This window comes from Colletotrichum karsti (genome assembly GCF_011947395.1).
Source record: "Colletotrichum karsti strain CkLH20 chromosome Unknown Scaffold12, whole genome shotgun sequence".
NCBI classification, from domain to species: domain Eukaryota; kingdom Fungi; phylum Ascomycota; class Sordariomycetes; order Glomerellales; family Glomerellaceae; genus Colletotrichum; species Colletotrichum karsti.
In genome coordinates this window covers 146,425-167,687 of record NW_024065912.1, presented here as the reverse complement: position 1 = coordinate 167,687, position 21,263 = coordinate 146,425, and the positions used below count along the sequence as shown (strand labels likewise).

The window sequence follows — 21,263 nt, the reverse complement described above, 5'->3', positions numbered from 1 at the left end:
CACTCTGAGCGGTACCGCTGGTACTCGGACAAGACTAGAACTCCGCGATAACTCCTCTATTTCCATACTAAGAATCCTCTCGTGGGGGTTCTTTCAGGGGAAAGAAATCATGAACTTGTATTTGGGCCATCAAGAAGGGTTCAGAGTACTGAGCGGACGACATCCGACACCAATCCTTGCATTCGCCATCGAACCCCGCGATGACGAGATGCGGTTGCCGTACCCCTGTGCACACCACTCCCACGATGACGGGCCGAACCCGGAGACACAAGTCTAGCAAACATTAAATAGTGAACAATTCAACTAGGAGCCTTGTGGAGTTATGAAGTTGTGATTGCGGCGAATCAAGTGAAGTAGATATTCCGAGAGCTCACTCAAGTCTTACACGGCCATCCTAGTCCAGCAATCGCGAACTTCGAGATGGCAGCAGCAGTTCAATCAGCGCCAACGCACAGCCACAAAAGTGTCTTGCCTGTCTATCAACAGGTTCCAGAGACAAAGCATGAGCGTTAGTGTGATAATTATTTCTAAATCTGTTCACTTGATTTGATTGCTTACCTGCCTTGCAGTTGAGTGGGCGGACCTTGTAACTCTCGACTTGTCCAAGTTCGATCAACCAGGCGGTAAGGAGGGTCTGGCGAAGCAACTCTTCGATGCGATTCAGAATATCGGCTTCTTCTACATAGTAAACTTCGGTCTAAGCCAAGAAGAGGTCGACCGCCAGTTCTCAATCGGAAAGTCGGTGTTTGAGTTGCCCACAGAGGAAAAGCTCAAGTATCGAGCTGACCTCGAGAATGGAGGGTACAACGGTTATAAGCCGCTCGGACTGAGGGTTGGTTGGATCTTTAATACATTCAACTACTTTCACTTACATCTTTATAGGAAGTTCGCCCCGGCATTTTCGATAACACGGAGATCTTCAACATCCCAAAGTTCATTCCGGCTTTCGAACGTCCGCAGCCTGAGGTCATCAACCAGAACAAAGAGGAGATTGAGCACTTTGCTCGTCACATCCACGACAACATCGTCCACAAGCTTCTCACTCTCTTCGCCATCATCTTGGAGCTCCCAGAGGACTACTTCTCCGCGCGCCATCGGTACGACGAAGCCCTTTCAGAATGCCATCTCAGATACATGAAGTACCATGCACGAGATGATGAGACGAACGCCAAGCTCGAGAACGTCTGGGTCAAGGGACACACGGACTTTGGGAGTTTGACTTTGCTCTTCCGTCAGCCAGTTGCCGCACTGCAAGTTCGAGGAAACGACGGGAATTGGAAGTGGTAAGTTCTAATGACGGCGTTTCAACCGCCCAAATTCCACTTGATGTGCTGACGAAGCTTGTGCAGGGTGAAACCGTATGATGGAAGTATCACAGTGAATGTGGCCGACGCTTTGGAGTTTCTCAGCAACGGCTTCCTCAAAAGCAGCATCCATCGTGTCGTCGTCCCACCACCAGACCAGGCCGGCATTGACCGCCTGGGTGTCTTGTACTTTGTCCGCCCCGAAGACAGCCTCGAACTCAGGCCGGTGCAAAGTAAAGTCTTGGAACGGCTGGGATACAACTCAAACGCCAACTCCGAGTTGGCCGGCATCACAGCAGGTGAGTGGGTCAAGGCTAGAGTGCGGGCAGGCGTAAACAAGAACAAGCAGGCGAGGAGCGAGATATCGGAGCAGGAGATTGTCAAGGGTGTTAAGGCCAAATATTACGACTAGTTCCCAATCAATCGTGTTTACTCCCACTGTAAAATAGTGGCGTGGTATCTCTCATTGGTCGTCGTTGACATACTTCTCAAAAACGTCACCATAGAACTTCCTGCCAATATCTCGATGACTTCGGATCTTGGTCCTCAGCTGGTTCTCACCCCACGTGTCGTACTTCCCTTTCAAGAAGGCTGAATCGATCTCCCTGCCTTCTTCGGACTCTAACGCTAACCCTCTGATCTGGGGCTTTTCAAAATGCTCTCTCAACGTCCCGACCGCCTCTTCTTTCGTCAAGTCCCTCCTCACGCCCTGGAAGAATGGGACACTGAAACGTTCCAAAGACCCCGAGAGTACGCGGTGCGTTGTCGCCTTACACACACCATTCGTAACGACTTCAAATGCTTGTCCAATGTTCACCACAAAGGACCCGGGTAATACTGGTACGTCGATCCAGTCTCCAGTCTTGTTCAGCGCCTGTAGACCTTTGATATGTGGCGGCGAAGCCTGCAGTAAGAATGTCCACCAGCCTGATGAATCTTTATGCGGTCCTACACCCTGACTTCCAGCTTCGTTTTCTGGTAAAGCGGGATAATGAACAAGCTTGAGCCGATGCTGGTCAGACAAGAAGGGGAGGAAGGTTGCGTCAGGCAGTGACAAAGCTTTAGCAACCAGCCTGAGAAAACGCTCCCCGAGAAGGCTGAGCTCTGAGATGTAAGTTTCGATGACTGGGCGAAGTTCAGGGTAAGCGGAAGGCCACTTCTCCTGTAATTAGTTGGGAAATCATACTTAAGATTGTCGCTAGTTACCTGGTTAGGTCCCCTCAGGCGTTCTCTCAGAGGCAAGCCTTCCTTCCATCCATCTTCCAGCTCAGTCGCGAACTCAATCTGCTCTCTTCGATCGCTCTTCCCCGCCGTAGTCTCCGAGCCATCTCCACTATACCCCAAAAAGTGAGGCGAGTTCCTCAGTGAAATCTCATCTTTCGCTTCGGTAGGTAACGCGAAGAGTGTTGGAAGAGCTTCGACGACATCCGATATGACCTTTTCAGGTACCCCGTGGTTGATAACGTAGAGGAAACCGACGTTGGTGAGCGCGTGCCGAAGCTGATCCAGGAGAACGGTCTCGGTGGCGGGGTTGGAGGCGAGAGAGAGGTCTATGCGGGGAATCTCGGTGAAACTTTGTGACGGGGACATGGTGAACTCGCGGCAGATGCGAGAATGGCAATGTTGCCGTGTGAATCTTCCTCGTCCTACAGATTTCCAACCCCCGGGAGGGCATGATATCAGTTGCTTTTGCGTTCGACTGGTAACCGGCACCAGGCACCTCCGTAGCCGGCGCCGAACCCCGGCCGCGCGGGGAATGGCGCGAGCCTGAAGGAAGCGCACGTCATCCCGAACCCAAATGTGCCTGCGAATCAGCTTTTTGCCGATAGTCTTACACACCACACTGCCAAAATGCACGACATCAGCGTCTGATCATGGCCGCATGTGGTGGGGGCCGTCGGGGATGGCCCGGTGGCATTTCACTTCTTGCGGCTCAAATTTGATATTGACAACTGCAGCTTCGCCCGGCAATACTTATCCTTAGTTTCAACTTCTGTGTCATGAGACTTCAGCAGAGTTCTCAAAAATGTTATAACAAGCGTTACCAGAGGCGTCTATGCTGATGTCTGGGCTCTTGGACACCTGGCCGCGCAGGCAACGAGCAGACACACATCAAAAGACAAAAGTGAAGACCATGGAATATTTCCAATTGCCCAGAGGCGAATTCGAACCGCCGTCAACACGGAACTGTTGCGTAACAAGACCACAACGTATCATCCTAACCAACTAGACGATCTGGGCGAATTGATCTTATGAGATCTGGAGATTGGGGTTTTGCAGTGGGCTCATCAGCCCTAACCGGGGCCACAGCGGAAGAGACCGTCCCCGCCGACACGCTTAAGGTCGGCTTAACCTACATGCGTTATCCCTCTGAAGTCCAATTGAACGTGGACGGCAGCAAGGACTGATACCAATTATGCTTATTACTACTGCCTCAGAAGAATATTTACACAATGCTGCCCCGAGGGCAAAAGAAGTGCGGTACAGGCTGACTCATGACTTGACCACATTGCATTGAGCGGATGCAACAACCGACGGGTCAGATTCGGAGGTCACTTTGAGAGTCACCACAGCAGAATCAGCCGCTTCAGCACTGGCGCCTACCGACACGCGCGCCGTTTTGACCTCGCCGAACTTCGCGGTGAGGAGAGCGTTGGGAACTTCAATACGCCATCCAGCGCCATCCACCTCGGCGCTCAGCCGGTAAACGTCGGACTCAAGGAACGCTGAGACGTCCTCGGGGTGTTGAGCCTCGTTTGGATCGATGGCCACGTATGAACCACGGTTGGTGAGCTGGAACGAGCAAGTCACGCCTTGACCAGTTGGCGCGTTCTGCTTCAGATCGGTCACCAGGCCGTCCTCAAGGGACACATCGTGGAGGCTTGCGCCACCCTCTCCTCCGATGGAACGGACTGCAACGGTATACGAAAGAATACCATCGTCGTTGCGGTGGCGGTCAATGATGTAGAAATGAAGATCATTGGCCTCGTCGATGAACTCGAACTCGCTTCCAGAGTTGGTTCCTGCGTGGAACAGCGCGTCTGCGAGTTGGCGGTAGTCGCCCATGGTGATCATCGCCACTGAGCCATTGGGCCGGTAGAAGTCGACAAGCTCAATGTCCTCAGGGTGAGCGTCAATAACCCACTGGAAAGGTTGGCGGTCGACGTTCTTGGATTTGCTTATCAAAACGCCCGAATCGGGAGTGAAGCTGTCGCTTCCCATGCGGTCGACAACCTCAATGTCGTAGTTGTCCCAGCTTCCACCATCGCACAAGGGTTCGGTGTTGATGTCACAAGCTGGTGACCGATCGGCATCCATCATGATGCGGATTCCCATCAAGCCGTCGCCTGGATCAACAGACCTAGCAGTCAGCTGCGCGACAGCAACCCCCGAAGTGGCCAATGCCTCGCGAGACAGCCAGAGAATGTCAGACCTTTCGATCAGTCCGAGCTGGAACTTGTCACGAAGGGTATGCAGTGAGCCCATGGAAGCGCCTTGGACTGCAGGAATCTGCCATCTAGTATGCGGGCCACCAGGTCCGTTGAAAGAGCCTCGGGACATCATTGACCAGATTCCCGTGTAAGCCCTGCGCAATGGGGTGCCATAGGGATTGTTGTAGTTGTCGCCGATATCCAGCAAGTGACTCAACTCGTGGGCATAAACCGCCATACCGGAGCTCTCGCCCTGGGTAGATGAACCACCACCGGCATTAGGCCAAAGTGTCGAGGCTGCCGCCCAAGATGTCCAAGGAACGTAGCGAGTGGCAGCCCAGTTGGGCAAGGAGGTGTTATCAGTCTTTGGAGGGCCAAACTCGTCAGGGACATCATCGGGACCGTCAAACTTCATCTCGCCGAATTCTTGCCATGTCGAAGACTCGTCTTGGCCAGCGGAGAGAATGAAAACAAGCTCAAAGGCATCGGCAGTCGCATTGCCGACATCGTTGCGCCAAGCTGAGAGCGCATCTGTTCGGATGTCGAGGTCGCAGGTCTCGCCAATTGGGCACGCGCCGGGGTTCATGTCGTCGGACACCCCATACTGATAGCCGTTGCGGGGAAGTTGGTAGGCACCGAATGAGGTCAGGTCAACGCCAAAACGACCAGCCGAGTCCTCCATCCAGTACTCGTGCAGCGTGTGGCCCTGGTTCAGCTCATTTGGAGTGTTGAGAAGGTCGCGATAAAAATTTGGTACCTTTTCACGCGGAATGTCGGCAGCTGCGGGTTGTGGATTATTGAAAATGGTCGAATGCGCCGGCTGGCTGATCGTGAAGTTCCTATCGGGATAGTCGACAACCACGAGGGCGATGTTGAAGTTACGGCTGGATCCCTTGCGAGCCGGGTTCGACCAGTCCGTGCCGGGTGGCTTTACCCAGTCATCCCATGTCATGTTGTCGGGATTCGCCCAGTTCTGAGGGTCAATTGGCTCGAAGGGCGTGTATGGGCTGCAAGAGACGGCGGCGACGGGGTCGAGCATGACCGCGCCGAGAGCCGCGGCCAGCAAGGCCTGAGGCCCGTTGCGGTCCTTACCAAGCTTCATCTCGTCACCGATGTTGCGACACTTGACAGGCGATACGCGGAGAGTCCACCACCAGACGCTGATACAGGTCAACAACAAGAGGACGAGAACGCGAAGACAAGATAGCCTGCTGGTGTGTGAATGAGCGTGCGTGCAGTTGATAAAGAGCAGGTAATTGCTACGGACCTTCGTCCTCTGACCTCATGATGGTTCGTTCCCCGCTCCAACGTTATCTCCTTCTCCTGCCATACCCCTGGTTCCTGCTTCGATGCGGCACATTGCGGTTCACTGCGAGGGAAAGAACATGTTGTGTGCCAAGAGGCTCTAACCTGCTCGTCGGCCTTGTGCAATAGCACCTGCTGCTTCAGGAAAAACCCCATGTCCACTTGGACGCGCTGATCAACGATTGCATTGGCTTCCGCCAAGAGTTATCGGATAGCTCGGTTACGAGAAATGAAGAGCCGGCTAGATTATATGAGCTCCTCGCATTCAGATAATTACAGATTGGAACGATTAGACGACTTCTCAGGTCAAGTTGAAGTTGCCTGGAAAACTTGCACGGAAACATGCATTTGGTGTCGAAGGGAGGAAATGAATGACAATTGGATGGTCTCAGAAAGCCGGTGGCTGGTGAAACTGGACCAACAAAGCGGGGTTCTCTTTACGGAGTGGATCCACTCGGCTCCGGAGACCGGTGCCGACTCGGTAAACTCCGGAAATATCACCGGGCCGAAAAGCCAATGGCATTCGTCTGAGGCTCCGGACCTCCCTCCGGCGATATCAAGCCAAGAATGGCCCATGCTTCCATCAAAAAGCCCCGTCGGCCGTCAGAATGTCGCATATGTGTTCCACACAAGCCAATCACAATCGGAGGAAGCAACTCCGCCGCTCTGCTCTCTTGCCCTGCCGTGAATGGCAATATCGATTACACTCGCTCTGATCACGCGGAACTCCCAGTCCACTCGAAAGTTTGTCGCTTGGATGTGGTTCTGAGGGCAGGTTACAACGAATGCCGCCGACTGACCAGCACTTCCGATCGATTCGGCCGGCACCCCCGCCAGCGCCCCCTCAGCAAGTGACGACGGCCGGGGGTGACCGGGTGGGGCCCGCCGGGATACCGAACATTGCCACGCCGGGTGAGTCGAAAGACCGCAAGAGAAGGAGGCCATATGTTCTCAAAGCTTGCGAAGGATGTCGACAAAGAAAGAGCGCAGTAAGTTGCTTTCTCTGTGGTTCCTCACATCTGTTGATGTGGCGGCAATGGCCTTGCTTCAGGGGCATCAAGGTGGATGGTACCTCGCATGGTTCACCCCCTGTCTTTCCGCCCATGTCAGACCACGCCTTTTCAGATGACAGCTTTGGAAGTTGTGTGCACAGTTTCGATGGATTGCTGACATTTCGATAGTGCAATGGTGGCCAGCCCATCTGCTCAATGTGTCTCCGCAAAGGGTCTCCAGGCATCTACAAACCTGTCTCGCAGGCCGTCTTGAATGCTCTACCCACTGGTACCTCCCTGGTCGACTATGAAACCAATTATCAGGCAGAGACCGATGTAGCCTTGCTCGATCTTCTAAGAATCTCAACAAATGATCAAGGTTTAGAGGCGGTCCGAGCACTCAAGGAGGGTGAAGAACCTGCGGAAATCAGCTCTCGATTTCGCAGCCTTCCCGGCTTTGGACTCGAGCCCTCTCAGATTGCCTTGAACAGAGCGTTATTGCCCCCCACTCGTTCATCGCTGGAATTCGAACTCATGATGCGACATCCCATCACATATCCTGCGTGAGCTCCGGTTGAGGTCTCCAAACTGAACTTGGATTATCTTCTGCTTCCGAGCAGGATTCGTTGGGCCGAAGCTGGGTCATTTGTGTGAGCATACCCATCTTCTTTCGGGGCCGTCTCCCTCTTCCTTCAATTTTGAGCTTTATGGGTGCAGTACCGAAGCCTCAGTTTCGCCCTTGGTGCCAGGTCACATATGCTGATTCCCTGTAGTGCATCGAGTCCCACCGATTCATCTCATCCTCACTCTGTTTCACCGTTCGGGAACCGCTACTCAGAAAACAACGCAAACCTCTTAAAAGTCGCTGGCCCCTTGAAGCTGCCTCCTGTCTACGACAACAGGTTGCTTGAACTTGACATCTCGAAATGGACGAATTTACCTGTTACCGCAGAGTTCGCAGTCACAGTATTATCATTATACCTGGAGGCGGATCATCCCCTAACGCCCCTGTTCGATATCGACGTATTTCTCGACGGCCTACTGGAGAGAAACCAGTTCTGTTCCCGGCTACTCGTAAGCGCCCTCTTTAGCTGGGCTTGTGTAAGTCTATCATTGCGTTTGCTGTAGCTTTTGTTTCCTTTTAAGCTTAAACTTGGCCGTAGCAGGGATATGCAGCATTTGAACCCGAAGCCACCATCGTGGGACATGCATTCTACGAGGAGGCCAAGCGCCTATGGAAGAGAGAAAAGGTCTCCAAAACTGATGGCATATGTACTCTCGCTGCGTTGGAATACATTGCCATTACCGCCGTCTCCTTAGGGGCAGGAGCGGAATACGTAGAATGCCTCAACGAGATATTTGCAATGGCCAAAAGGCTTCAACTGTTCAATATTGACCCAGCTGAGGCGCCAACGGCCGATGTACAAGATGCCGCGTCATTGCAAGCAAGTTCTCAAATTGCCTGGGCGTTATTAAACACCCTGACGTAAGTTGACTAGAAGTGACCCCCCAGACTTACCCAACTCTCCCGAGTTCCGACTAACCAGCCGCTCTTGGCCAAAGGCTCTTGTCTATGCACATTCACAAACGTCTGATCGAGTACCCCCCTCGCCTGCCCGTACCCGAAATAGGCCTACCACCAACAGGCGTAGATCTCTCCCAAGCAGACGAGCGTCGACAATACCTGAACGCTCTGTTCAAGGAAAATTGCAAATTCTTTCTCATAGTACATGACATAGTCCAGCTCATGTACGGGCCCAAGCAAACACCTTACGCGAAGGCCTTTTCGTTGTCTTTCGCAGAGCAGACCTATCAACGATTTCTGGCCTGGGCGGATAAGTTACCGCTGAATCTAGCCCAGGGAAGCGAGTGCACACATCATGCCATGTTTCTCCAGTGAGTAACTCCCCATTATAGGGTGGCTCCTTGAAGACGGTAAAATAACTGTTGTTAGCATATGCTATCATTTAGCTATCCTCGATCTCTTCCGGCCCCTGGTCCGACAGGAAGACACCTCCAGGGCGCGAATGAGGTCATTCGACTCAAAGGAAGCAACTCCAAGAGCCGTCCACGCGGCGTCCATAAATCAACTGAAACGAATCGTCCTATTCTATCGCCAAACATACCCCGAGTCGTCGTTCAGCCTCTTCTGGCATTCCGCCTTACTCTACCTCGCCAACGCCATGCTGCGCGAGGCAACCACCGGCGTGCAGAGTCCGGAGTGGCGTTTCTACTTCCGTCTCTGTCTGGCGAGCTACCAGACGCTTTACAGCGGCTTTCGCCTATCCAAGGGCATTGCGCAGAGCTTGCTCACCATGGCTCTTGAGAAGAGAGTGATGACGGTCAAAGAAGCGAGCTCAATCAGGAAAGACCTCGAGAAGCGCGGCCGGCATCATGACAGATCGGACCGAGTTCCGGAAGCATTGGTGGTAGATCTGGACTTAGCAGTGACGAATCCGTCGGAGGCGCAAGCAGAGAGGCTTGTACAGAAGTTCACTGACCTTCTTGTTCACGATGCTGAGCCAACTCAGGGACATTCTTCTAAACCCCCATAGCAGTCGAAGTTGAATTCGTGGCGGCCTGCACTGAGTCTGAGATCGAAGTTTCATCATTCACTGGGTGCCTTTTACACAACCTAAAGGGAAACATGTTGGGCAAGTTACCAAATGGATACCAAGAACGCTATATCGTAATACGTATGATCTATCATCTATGCGTCGTAAAACTTAACCATCTCGCGCTATGCAATGCCGTCTCAGTCAACTGAAATTCATGTTCTAGTACTCAGCTCCCAGCACTTAAAATCTCTCAATCCACTGTTATTAGTGTTTTTCGTCGGATCCGTGCCAATGACAAAAGGCTCAACTGCAACAACCTTCGGCACATCGGCGTAAAGACGCGTAGTGAGAGCCGTGCGATCGTTGGCGAAGATTTCCATGACGCTGACGTCGAATACAATGTGCAAAGACAACAATTCTCTTGGTGATGTTGCACCAACGGAATCATTGGCGAATTCGAAGAGAGTATGCGGCGCCACTTCATCCACCACCACAACATCTGTTTCTATGGTCGAATTATGTCGTTGTACTCTGAGTCTCTCTGACGAAGGGTCGAAGATTACAGTTGTTTTACAATTGTGGCCTAATGACATGGTAAGCCTAATTCTTTCCAGTATTTCTCATGGAGCAGTATGCACTTACTTCCTGCGAACGTGAAACGTAATCCGACGGACAGGACCGAGGAAGCAACTTCGAACGTTGCGAGTACCTCCAAAGCTGGGCATCCAGCGGAGAATTCAAATATCGGCATCGAATCTGGCTCTGCTGAAGTTTCTCTGGAAAAGGACATCAAAGACCCCCTGAGCCTTGACAACCGATCGTCGGGAACGGCACAGAGGGTCGTGACCTCGTACGTGGGCTCGTTTCCTCGGATACCATCCTGGCGCAATAGGATGGATGGTATTTGTTCCAGTGGCGTGACAAGAGCCCGCGATACACCTCTTAATCTCTGGAGCTTCAGAGCCCGTGGAAGAGAGAGGAGTCCGGCCCAGCCCTGGTGTTTTCGCAGCTCAACGGGGAGGTCCTCCTCGATGATCCATCCGATGATGATTTGCTGTTGGGTTTTTGGGTCCCAGAAAGAGTTGCCGGCATAGTAGCTCCCGTGGTCTAAACATCCACCGTAGGTGTAATCCATCGTCGGTTTGCCGTCGTCAGCCTGCAGCTTGCCGCACATCCACAGTTGGCCATGATCTACACTGAACGCCGACCGGCCTTTGTTCCACTCCTGGGGTAAACGTCCTTCAACCCCCATGATGAGAAAGTCGTGCGTTCTTGTGTCGTCGGGGTCTTCGAGGCTAAGGAAATTCGTGACCTCCCAATTCACGCCGTTATCAGTCGGCCATGAAGGGGATGGCGAATGATTCGGTGGCAGGGACACGAGAGGTGACAGGAACTCCCAGTTCGTAATGTCCCCTTCATCCAAACGATAGATGAAAGGCGTCGGTCCTTGGCCTAGGAGCCCGCCGGAAACGATGCCGTACAGAGTGTTGTCGGGGTCACCCAATGTCCTAGCCAGTGAAGGCCACACGGAGACGAAGGGATCTCGCCATCCTGTGACCTTGAGATCGGACGGGGGACCAGGTAAGACCGGGTTTGCCTCATAACGAGTCCAGGTTTTGCCGCTGTTGGACGAAGTCGCGAGATGAAGCCCTTCTGAGCCATGTGTGTAAGGTAATGTGTGATGAATCGGCAGTATCTTGGCCGAGGTGTAGAACGCCGTCAACTTTCCAGGATGAAGTTCAACTGGAGAAAGGCAACCCGTGAAAACACCACCCTCGCCCTCCTCCTTAGAAGGAACTATTGATGGTTCGCGGGAAATATCCCAGGACAGCAAATCGCGGGATGTTGCTGCTCCCCAACATATGTTGCCCCATTCGGCGCTTTCCGGATTCCATTGGAAGCCGATGTGATAGCAGTCGTTGATGTGGTCGTATCCAGGGGCGCAAGGGTCGTTTAGCCAGCCCGTCGGTGCGATGAGATGAATAGTCGGTCGCCACTTTTGGAATAATTCTCGTTGTTTAGTGCAAATGTAACTGTCGTCGGGTTCCGAGACCGAGGTGGATCGAGAGTACACACATGACTCTTCTGATATTGAATTTCCGCAAGATTCGGGAGTTTGCGCGTATGGAGGGTTGTTAAACTGTGCAGATGACATGGCTTCGTTTTCTGCGCTCGTCTTCGAATCGTTGTGAAAGTAGGGGAAAAGAAAATCGATGTCAAGATGGGCATTTCCTTCCCTCTTGAGGCGATGACGGGCTGTAAGTCATCGTCACTATGTGAGTCGGCAATCCTCGCTAAATTGCCTTTTTGGGACATTTGCCGGACAGTTGCCGATCATTGTTCCACATAGAAATCTCAGCCACTTTCTCGCGGCGAGCGACAGCGAACATCCTGCAGATAAATGCCCCGAATATTGATGCAACGCATCTGGGATAATGCTGTAGCATTACTGGCCAGTGATTCTGAAAAAAGAACTGTCGTGGAACCACGTCATGATTCTATGCTTCAGAAAGTCCCGTCCGGTTGGACCGGGTAAATAGCTTAGGCTTAAACCCGGGCTAACCATGGGTCTCTGCTGTCACCATCTCTTTCTCTTGAGATGACTAGTTCAACTGTCTCTGTCAAGTCAGACTCTTGATTGACCACAATCTTAGTCGACAAATGAAGTGCCTCTTGATCGTAATTGCATAATCCGAGCCCCGGGAAATACCCGACCCGACCGAAGCGTTTCAGCCATACGCGGAGCCGATGCCCCGTTAGTTCGGAACCCCAAGCCCCTCGGTGCGGAGACGATGAAACTCACAACACCTCAACCTCCTTCTGAAGTGACATGACCGTACAAGCATTGGTATCAATCATCACCACGCTGCGAATCCTCGCAACAACGTCGCGGGAGCGATGAGCGACCAGTTCCAGATCGTCTTGGATCAGACTCTGTCACGCGTTCTTCAGCCACGAGCGTGCGACCACTGCTATGCGCGTAAGACGAAGGTAGGAATAGTCTCGGCGCAACTCGATCCAGGGCTGATGTGTATCTCTCAGTGCGAAAGAACTACGCCATGCGAAACATGCACTGTGACAGGCCTGACTTGTACTTATCAACGACGACCGCAGTACAAGACGCGGGTGGGAGCCGATGAGGCCCTTCATGGGCAGAATGGCACAAGGTCATATACTCAGCGCGCCAGAAAGCAAAGAGCCCGACGAGTCAAGGACACACAGACCAGCGATACTTCGGCACCGCTCACAGTAGCCGCCAACAACTCGCTTGCCAGTCGGCCACATCCGCCATCAAATAACACGGCTGATACAATATGTGAATATTCCAATAACGATGGCGCTCATCCTTCAACGAACATCGAGTGGTCGAGACGAACTTGCGAGTTTGGATTTGGCGGGCTGGATGTTGAAGAGCTACAGGTTGACAATGAATCGGCAAATCCGTACTTGTTGAGCAACTTAGACCCACCAGCAGGATCGCTGGCAGTTCCACGGACGGCTTCGTCAGAGATCACATGCACTGGTATAGCTACAAGCGGCTATACAGTATCGATGGATTCTCCTATACCGCCGATTTCAGTCCCTTTATTTCAAAGGCCGATGTCAGCTAATCCATCAGATGCTCATTATCGTTGGTGGTCTTCATCACACCAGATTCCTCGGTCACTCACCATGAGTCTTCCGTCTCCACTCGGGACATCGAGAATAACCCAGCTCATTCGAATCTTTCTCGCGCGACTTCATCTTTCAATGCCTTTCTTCAAAAGGTCTTACCTCATCGAGAATATCAAGAAAGGTCGTCACGAGTACGACCGTCAGTTCAATGCTTTACTGCACAGCATCTGCGCATACACCCTATTTCAAGCAATTCATGCTCAAGACAAGCCGTTATTACCGGATCGACTGCAGTTGGCCGAATCAGTTCTATCGTACGTCGCAGAGCTCCATAGTGGACCAGACTTTGGCCAAGATCCCTCGGTTGAGGACGTGATGACAAGTTTCTTTCTATTCGGCTGTCAGTTTTGCCGTAACAACCACAAAGCAGCGCAGTTTCGGTTCCGAGAAGCCATGAGCTTAGCCGAAATCTTAGGACTACACGATCCAGCCAGCTACGGGAACATCAGCCCCGACGAGGCAGACCGGAGAGTGAGGACGGTGACGGCAATGGCCTTTGTCGAAAGGTGAGCTTATTTTCACAATTCGGATGCGCTGTGGGAAAGAATCGCTAAGCTTGCCTCAGGATATATGCTTTGCAACATGGCTCTACACTGCAAATGCCGCGGCTGATGGGGCTTGATATGATGCCGTTTCACAAACTCATCAAGCGTGTATCGTCAACCGAGGAGTCAATCGAAGACGCCGCGGTCGATGGCTTGGGGCGCATGATTGATCAAGTCGACTTCGTTGACGAGACTGTCGTGCGATGTTGGAAGAGCAACTGTAGCTTACAACCACAACCAAGCGAGCATCCTCATGTCTCCTCGGACAAGCTGGTATCGCTCCTCCGGCGATATAAGAGGCCGCTCGACTCCGGTCCGATGATGAAGGAGGGAAGTGCACAGCACGCTGACATCCTCCTCACAAGGCACTGGGTCCGTAGCATGCTCTGGAATCTCGCACTCCGACATGGCTTCATCAATCCTTACGCGTCCGAGGTTGAGTTGCGGCCTGAATACGCCGTGGAAATAGCCGCCGAAACGATAGAGGCATGCGCCACTTTCGACATCCGCTGTTTGGAGACTCACGGGGTTGGTCTGGCCGAGAAGCTATTCAACGTCGCTAGCAATTGTGCGCGGGTTGCCCGAGCCTTTCCGGCAAGAACTGGAGGTGTCGTGTTCGAAATGCCTATACCTGGACTTGAGTCTGGCTCTGCTGCTGGCTGCGGCCCTCTGGATTCGACCGATTTCAACTTCGATTCCTCATGGGCTTCGCAAGTCCCTATTTTCGACGCAGATTGGTCAGCCCCGCAAGGGACTCAAGTCCCAGAGATACTGAACAGATTCTTGGCTCTGTTTGCACTGTTCAGGAAGGGGAACCACCCTTTTCTCAAGCCATTTATGCAACTGATGGCCAGTCTGGACTTTACCAGTGATTCCGACTCCACATTGTGGTCGCAGGAAGACAACCTACACGTGCCGCTTGTTATGTAAAGGACAGCAAGTTTGTTTCCAGTCGAAGTGGGTATCGAATTTGGGACAGTGTTGTACTCGGAATCAGGAAATTCTGGGCCTGGGAAAAGATTCGCATATATAGTCGCGCTTTCCCATGTGCCAAGCTCTAGTGAAGCCGAAACAATTCAACCGAACAATAATCAGACCATACGGCATTGTTGCCGAATGAGACACTAAGCCTTTCTCGGACGGTTCCCGACAAATCTTCCACCTGCTCAACGTGATCAGGAAGGATTATCCTTGACGTTTGATGTTCCCGCTGTGGGCGGGTCAGCATGCCTCTTCGCTCATTCTCGGGGATAAGACCCCATCTTCACATATCGACATTCCGGGTGGCATATGCTTATAATTGCTGTGGCTGTATGCGAACTCGGCGGCCCTTCCGGGTGCCGGCGCAGCCATGCCGCACTTCACGGTCATTGTGGGGCCGCGAAGGCCGATCTCGGACGGAATCCGCCCGCACACGGGGAAAACTTTCGGCGCACGTGATGCTCTTGCACCTTCCATCCCCAAACTGTCTCACTCAACAACTTGAACTTCACACTGCACTCATCACAACGTCCATACTTCTCATTCGCAAGTCTTCAAATCTCAATTTTCCATTGTCCGTTTCACTCCCCACCCTCATCCTCAGCTCACCGGACGAAAAGCCATGTCTTCCACACCCTCGCAACCCCCACCTACCACCGCCGTCCCGGCGCAATCCGACCCGGCCGCCTTCGCCCACGTCGCCAACTACATCGAGACGCGCTGCAACGCCTCCCCCATCTACGCCTTCCTCTTCACCCCGGACCTCAGACTCACCCACGTCTCCAAGGGCCTGATCGTCGCGCGGCTGCCCGTCACGGCGAACCACCTGAACTCGTCCGGCAGCATCCACGGCAGCGTCTCGGCCACCATCGTCGACTGGGCCGGCGGCCTCGCCATCGCCGCGTGGGACCTGCGCGAGGCGACTGGCGTCAGCGTCGACATCAACATCAGCTACCTCTCGGGCGCCAAGCTGGGCGACGAGATCGAGATCGAGGGCAGGGTGGAGAAGGTCGGCGGCAGCTTGGCGTTCACGCACGTCAACATCTACAAGGTCGCGGCTGATGGGACGAGGGGCGCGACGGTGGCGAACGGACGACACACGAAGTTTGTGAGGAGCAGGTGAACTGACGATGTTCCGAGCACGCACCCATGAAAATCTCTCGGCGACTCGAGAGAAAGACGAGACACTATAGACCGTATAATTAGAAACTAGAGAGCCGCTTATAAACAATGCCATAAAAGAAACATTCTTCAAATCAAGATCCCCCGTAAGTCTTTCCCCAGCTCTGCAAGAACCCATCAGTCCAACCAATAATCGATCCTCTCACGCCCGCAGAGATCAACGTCCCACGACACACCACCGCCGAGTGAAGACTCTGCTCGTACTTGAACACCCACACGACCCTGTTCACGCTGCTGGGCAGCTGCGAGCTGCTCACGACACCGACGATCAGGATACACAGCAGCACCGCGTTGCCCGTGAACATGGTGAACCACGGCCTCTTCATCCGCGCCCTCCACCAGCGCGTGTTGTTGCCCACCATGACCAGGATCGCGCCGTCGAAGAGCTCGAAGACGAGGCTCAGGGAGAGCACGGCCACCGTCGCCCTCAGCCAGTGGTACTGCTCGTCCGCGGGCAGCGAGATGCAGCCGATGCCCTGGCTGGCGCTCTTGTCGACCAGCAGGGGCGCCGTGTCGCAGCTCACGAGGGTCGACTCGGCCGACTGGAACATGGGCGAGCACCACCGCGCCTTGAGGTTCTCGACGTTGCGGCCCTTGGCGGCCAGGGCGAGACCGATGAGTTGGAGGACCAGGAGGGTGATCAGGAGCATGAGGGCGAGGACGGTTAGCCAGGCCTGGCCGATGAGGCCGCGGTCTGCGGGCACGGGCTCCGGGCCGAGGGAGACGACGCGCACTGGGGTTGCTGATCTCACACGTCAGAAGTCAGAAGCCAAAAGCCGGAAGCCAGAAGCCAGAAGCATCACGGCGAAGCGGGCGCCACTCACTCTTGCTGCGTTCAGCCGTCTGCTCTCTCCTTCCCGGAAAACGCACATCCCCGGCATTATGTCTACTAAAAGGACGCACAATCGACTCCCTGAAGGCGCTCCACAACAGCGCGATGCCGTTCTCCTCCACGATCAGGAAGACGAGCTGCATCATGGCGCCGATGTCCAGCACCACCGCCAGCGGCATCCACACCATGACCTGGTCGGGCACGAGGTGCGTGGTGTACGCCTGGACGGTGAAGTAGACGCTGAAGAAGGCCAGTATGATCGAGAGGGCCTGCACCTTCTCCCACCGCGTGACGCGCAGCACGGTCACGGGCAAATGGATGAGGATCCACGCCATCGTGTACGGCCAGGGGAGGAGGCAGCCGCCGGGGTCGGGACGGAGGTAGGTCGGGGCGCCGCAGGGCTCCATGTTGCGGCGGGAGGCGTTGAAGTCGGACAGCAAGAGAGTGCTGTTGTCCGTCCTGTTGAAGCCGACGACCGCGTCTGGCGAGAGGGTGCAGACGTCCATGATGTCTTCCTGATAATACCGGTCTACTGACCGTTCAAACTTCTTCGATCTCGTAGAAATAGGAGAGACCACGAACGAGATAGACCACTTGCGCAGGACCGTGTTCCTCTCAAATACATGTACTTTTCAGCTCGTCCGCCTCACTTCGCCCGGTGAGTCTGGACATGATCTGCCGTCTGTGACATGGAATTCTTGCACTTTCCCCCCCCTTCGCTTACGTACAAAAGTTGCAGCTGGTCGAGATCATGCAAGCCCCCTTCGATAGCTCAGCCGTTTCGTTGGCCATTCGAGGCCTGAGAAAAACGCCACATCCCTTGCTCGGACCGTTGCCAGCGAATCTCTGAGGTCCCTTGGTGTTGCTCGCGTGCGGGGAAACCCCAGAGCGGCTGAGAATCGAGAATTGGCAAGGCAGACTTCGAGTATGTCTCGAAGGTCTGGAATTGGGGTAGGCAAAATCCCCCTGTAATTGGAGGGTGGTGGTTGTCGGGAACATCGATACTCTTGATGGAATATGAGTCTTTCGGGTCGGTATCATCGCAGCCTCGAGGCGTTTCGAGTGATCCGCGACGCAACACTCATTGGCCCCGAAAGCGTGTAGTAACAGACATCAGTTGAAAACCGATCGCCTGTGCTGGGTGTAAAAGAGCGCAGGAGTCGAAGAAGCAGGCTGCCAGACGGCCCAGACCACCTCGACCGAGCCCTCACATCTCCCATTCCAGACCACCCTCCGGTGTCTCAACCATTTTTACACTTTATCTGTTCTGAGAACTTGGAGGTTGTCGAGTTGTCTCAAACCGGCCCGTATAAACTGGGCGTCGGCTCGGCTCACGAACACAACTTCTGCCAGGAATGCTCGGATCCACTGGCCCAAATTTCATGACTTGCGCTTTTGCCAAGTATGCTTGGAATGGAGGACTGCGCAAGTATTACGTGTAGTGCGCTGTTTTTTTCCCCAAGCCCACGGGTACAAGAACCCAGAAGAAGACGTCGGCTCCCCCCTTTGCGCCGCTTTTCTCGTCGTGTCGCTCATACACGCCGTCTGGGGCGCCTCTCAGGAGTTCGACTTCTGCGGGCTCCGTTTGGCCGCCATGATATCACAGGTCGACCTCGCCCTCCACAGGGCCCTCGTCTGGTGACCCTACAGCATAGGTAGATTCATTTCCGCATTCGAGGATCGAAGCCGAGAATGCCTAAGATACAGTAGAGGCAGGCTAGTGCCGGAGGTCTATTATCAAATGGGTATCACGAATAACTTCAAAGAATATTCTAGTACAACACGCTCTGACTCGACTCCGTCGACTCGGGGAAGGGGACGTCTCATTCCGCCTTTGTCCTACGGCGATCCCTCCTCTTCTCCCTCCTCCTCTTCCGCTTCTTCCTGTCGGCGCTGATCCTCCTCCTCTGGAAGAAGTTCTCGACCCAGGAGACGATCCACGTCCGCATCATGACGATGATGGTGCAGAAGACGACCGGGACGGCGATTTGCCAGCTGTAAGCCGGGTCAGCAACAACGCTCTCAACCTGGAGGGTCCGCAAGAGTTCAGTAAACCTACAAGAACCCGATGCCCTGAGGCTTCTTGATGTCTTCGAAATTTTCGAAATTCTGCCCAAAGTACCCGGTCAAGAAGGTCAGGGGCAGGAAGATGATGGTGATGATGGTGAGCTGCTTCATGCTCTCGTTCTGGTTGGCCGAGATGGTGTTGAAGATGAGGTCGATGAGGTTGTCGGCGGAGCGCTTGATCTGCTGCATGGCCTCAGTGGTGATGACGCAGTGGTCGAGCACGTCGCCGAGGTAGGTGTGCGTCATCGGGGTGACGATGACGCCGCTGGCCGGGTTCTGCAGCTCGCGCGCGGCGGCCTCCTGGCTCAGCTCGGTGCGGTGGTCGCGGAGGACATTCACGAGGTTGTCGATGGGGTTGAGGAAGGTGAGCATCTTGTTGATCTCGGAGACGCAGATGTAGAGGCTGCGGGTCTGCTTCATGTTGGGGGAGGTGAGGACGTCGAGCTCGAGGTCGCCGATGACGTCGCTGTAGACGGCGGTGAGGGGGATGGCGAGGTCGATGATGGCGTCGATGACGGCCTGGACGACGAGGGAGGCGTCGCAGGACTGGCGGAGGATGGTGGCCGGGTCGCCGAGGCGGACGGTGATGGGGCGCTCGATGTCGTCGGCGGACATCTCGAAGAAGGAGATGACGGTGTTGTCCGAGGTGAGGAAGATGGCGACCTGCTCGGCGGAGACGGCGAGGCCGCGCGAGATGAGCGACGAGTGGCGCTCCATGTACTCGGTGCGCGTCTCGTTGGCCGAGGCGTGGTAGCGCTGGAGGGTGCGGACGAAGGCGGTCTCGGGCAGGTGGGAGAGGTTGCTCGTGTGGTGGTTCAGGGTGTGGCCGTAGGGAACGCCGTTGGCGGTGCCGTTGCCGTTGGCCACGCCGACCCCGGGGACCTTGCCCACCTCCGGATCCGGGCGCTTCTTACCGCCCATGGTGAAGGTGCGCTTCAGCTTCTTCATGCCCTTGCCGGACTTGTTCGTCCGGACGCTTGCGCCGTCGTCCGAGTCGTCGTCGCTACTGCTGCTGCTGCTGCTGTCGTCGTTGATCAGCAGCACCAGCTTCTGCAGCGTCAGGACGATGAAGGCGTGGTTCGAGTACCAATCCGCCTTGGTCCTGTTCCTCGTGTTCATGATATCCTCGATGGCGAGCTTGTGCAGGCCCTTGTACTGGCCGCAAGCCGAGATGACATCCCAGCTGAGGCCGTTGATGTTGATCCAGCGGCACTTGACCCAGGGCTCCTGCGGCCTCTTGACGAAGTCGATGAAGCCCTCGTTGCCGAACTTGTGCTTGACCATCTGACCCTGGCTGAAGTCGATGACGGAGATGTCGCAGTCGGCCTGGAGGGCGGGCATGGAGGCGTGGCCGCCGTCGGACTTGTTGGGGTCGAAGCCGGGCTCGGAGCCGGGCTGCCATCCCGGGCGCGAGAGGTCGAAGTCGTCAAAGTCCTCGACGGGCTTGAAGGTGCCGGCGCGACGGCGCAGGGGGGAGATGCCCTGGTCGGTGGAGGCGCGGCTCAAGGGCACGCCGACGTTTTCGTTGGGCACCGAGATGCGCACGCGGGTGTTCGTGGGCGAGGTCTGGGAGGTGAAGTCGGCGTAGTCGCGGCTGTCGATCTCGAGACTCGGGAACTTGACGCCGCGCGAGGGGGGCTTTTCGGGGTCGGTGGTCATCTTGGACATCGGGACCCCGATGGAGTCGTTCTCTGTCGACGAAGACATCGTGTGCGGCGATCGCGACGACGAGGAAGAAGTGCGTCGCGGGAGGCGATTGTAGCGGAAATTAAATCATTTAAGTATTATCGACAACCGAAGCTCTCGTCGCGCGGCGCACGTGGGCTAACGGGGTGGAATTCAAAGACTTGCAAAGGCGCAAGCCTGAACGTTTGCGGATCTGGAGACCGAGGTTTCGGGGTGAATCGTAGCGCCGGATCAGCGCGGCGCCAAAAGGAATTGGCCTCTCAGCCGCATCTACCTAGAAGCTGATGAGGTCTGAGAACGTAGCTCAAGGGGACTGTCTGTGCATTGCTGTTGAGCTGTTTGCAACGCGATGGCCGACGGAGTTTGGATGAGTCGAGGAAAGATATTGGTGTCGGAAGGAAAACCTGCTTGTTGGAGGGAAGATCCTCGGCAGAAGAAAGAGAAGATTCCAGGTTCTGCCGGGTTATTTTCATCTCGATTGAGCCCCCTAAATGACGTCGCTTGGCAGTGAAACTTCGCTAGAATCGATACGAACGCCCCCACTAACGCTCACTGAGGCGGTGATTGGGCGAGCACTGAATGGCAGAGATTAAGCTCTCGGTCGGTGCCGAATAGCCGGTTCAAGCTTCTTTTCGGTGGAAGATCTCGACCGAGACGCGACCAATGACTACAGTTATTCAACATTTAGGCTGGGCCCGATCTTCT

At 54.6% G+C, this 21,263-nt stretch overlaps 7 protein-coding genes across 7 annotated transcripts; 3 read left to right on the top strand and 4 right to left on the bottom strand.

Annotated features, from left to right (window-relative positions):
• Window positions 1–420: 420 nt before the first annotated feature.
• On the top strand, window positions 421–1,716 carry CkaCkLH20_04455 (uncharacterized protein; the record flags this gene model as incomplete). Its single annotated transcript, XM_038887174.1, has 4 exons — window positions 421–508; window positions 570–832; window positions 883–1,283; window positions 1,350–1,716. 4 exons carry the CDS (start codon window positions 421–423, stop codon window positions 1,714–1,716), a joined length of 1,119 nt encoding a protein of 372 aa, XP_038747340.1.
• Window positions 1,717–1,767: 51 nt separating this feature from the next.
• On the bottom strand, window positions 1,768–2,894 carry CkaCkLH20_04454 (uncharacterized protein; the record flags this gene model as incomplete). Its single annotated transcript, XM_038887173.1, has 2 exons — window positions 1,768–2,460; window positions 2,511–2,894. 2 exons carry the CDS (start codon window positions 2,892–2,894, stop codon window positions 1,768–1,770), a joined length of 1,077 nt encoding a protein of 358 aa, XP_038747339.1.
• A 903-nt stretch (window positions 2,895–3,797) lies between these two features.
• On the bottom strand, window positions 3,798–11,745 carry CkaCkLH20_04453 (uncharacterized protein; the record flags this gene model as incomplete). The annotated part of the gene is made up of 2 exons (XM_038887172.1): window positions 3,798–5,895; window positions 10,388–11,745. The coding sequence occupies 2 exons, from the start codon at window positions 11,743–11,745 to the stop codon at window positions 3,798–3,800; spliced, it is 3,456 nt and encodes a 1,151-aa protein (XP_038747338.1).
• A 1,595-nt stretch (window positions 11,746–13,340) lies between these two features.
• On the top strand, window positions 13,341–14,740 carry CkaCkLH20_04452 (uncharacterized protein; the record flags this gene model as incomplete). Its single annotated transcript, XM_038887171.1, has 2 exons — window positions 13,341–13,771; window positions 13,831–14,740. The coding sequence occupies 2 exons, from the start codon at window positions 13,341–13,343 to the stop codon at window positions 14,738–14,740; spliced, it is 1,341 nt and encodes a 446-aa protein (XP_038747337.1).
• Window positions 14,741–15,413: 673 nt separating this feature from the next.
• Window positions 15,414–15,914, top strand: CkaCkLH20_04451 (thioesterase superfamily protein; the record flags this gene model as incomplete). Its single annotated transcript, XM_038887170.1, has 1 exon — window positions 15,414–15,914. The coding sequence occupies one exon, from the start codon at window positions 15,414–15,416 to the stop codon at window positions 15,912–15,914; it is 501 nt and encodes a 166-aa protein (XP_038747336.1).
• Window positions 15,915–16,047: 133 nt separating this feature from the next.
• On the bottom strand, window positions 16,048–17,311 carry CkaCkLH20_04450 (uncharacterized protein; the record flags this gene model as incomplete). Its single annotated transcript, XM_038887169.1, has 2 exons — window positions 16,048–16,715; window positions 16,798–17,311. 2 exons carry the CDS (start codon window positions 17,309–17,311, stop codon window positions 16,048–16,050), a joined length of 1,182 nt encoding a protein of 393 aa, XP_038747335.1.
• A 1,317-nt stretch (window positions 17,312–18,628) lies between these two features.
• On the bottom strand, window positions 18,629–20,579 carry CkaCkLH20_04449 (magnesium and cobalt transporter CorA; the record flags this gene model as incomplete). The annotated part of the gene is made up of 2 exons (XM_038887168.1): window positions 18,629–18,800; window positions 18,865–20,579. The coding sequence occupies 2 exons, from the start codon at window positions 20,577–20,579 to the stop codon at window positions 18,629–18,631; spliced, it is 1,887 nt and encodes a 628-aa protein (XP_038747334.1).
• Window positions 20,580–21,263: the final 684 nt, after the last annotated feature.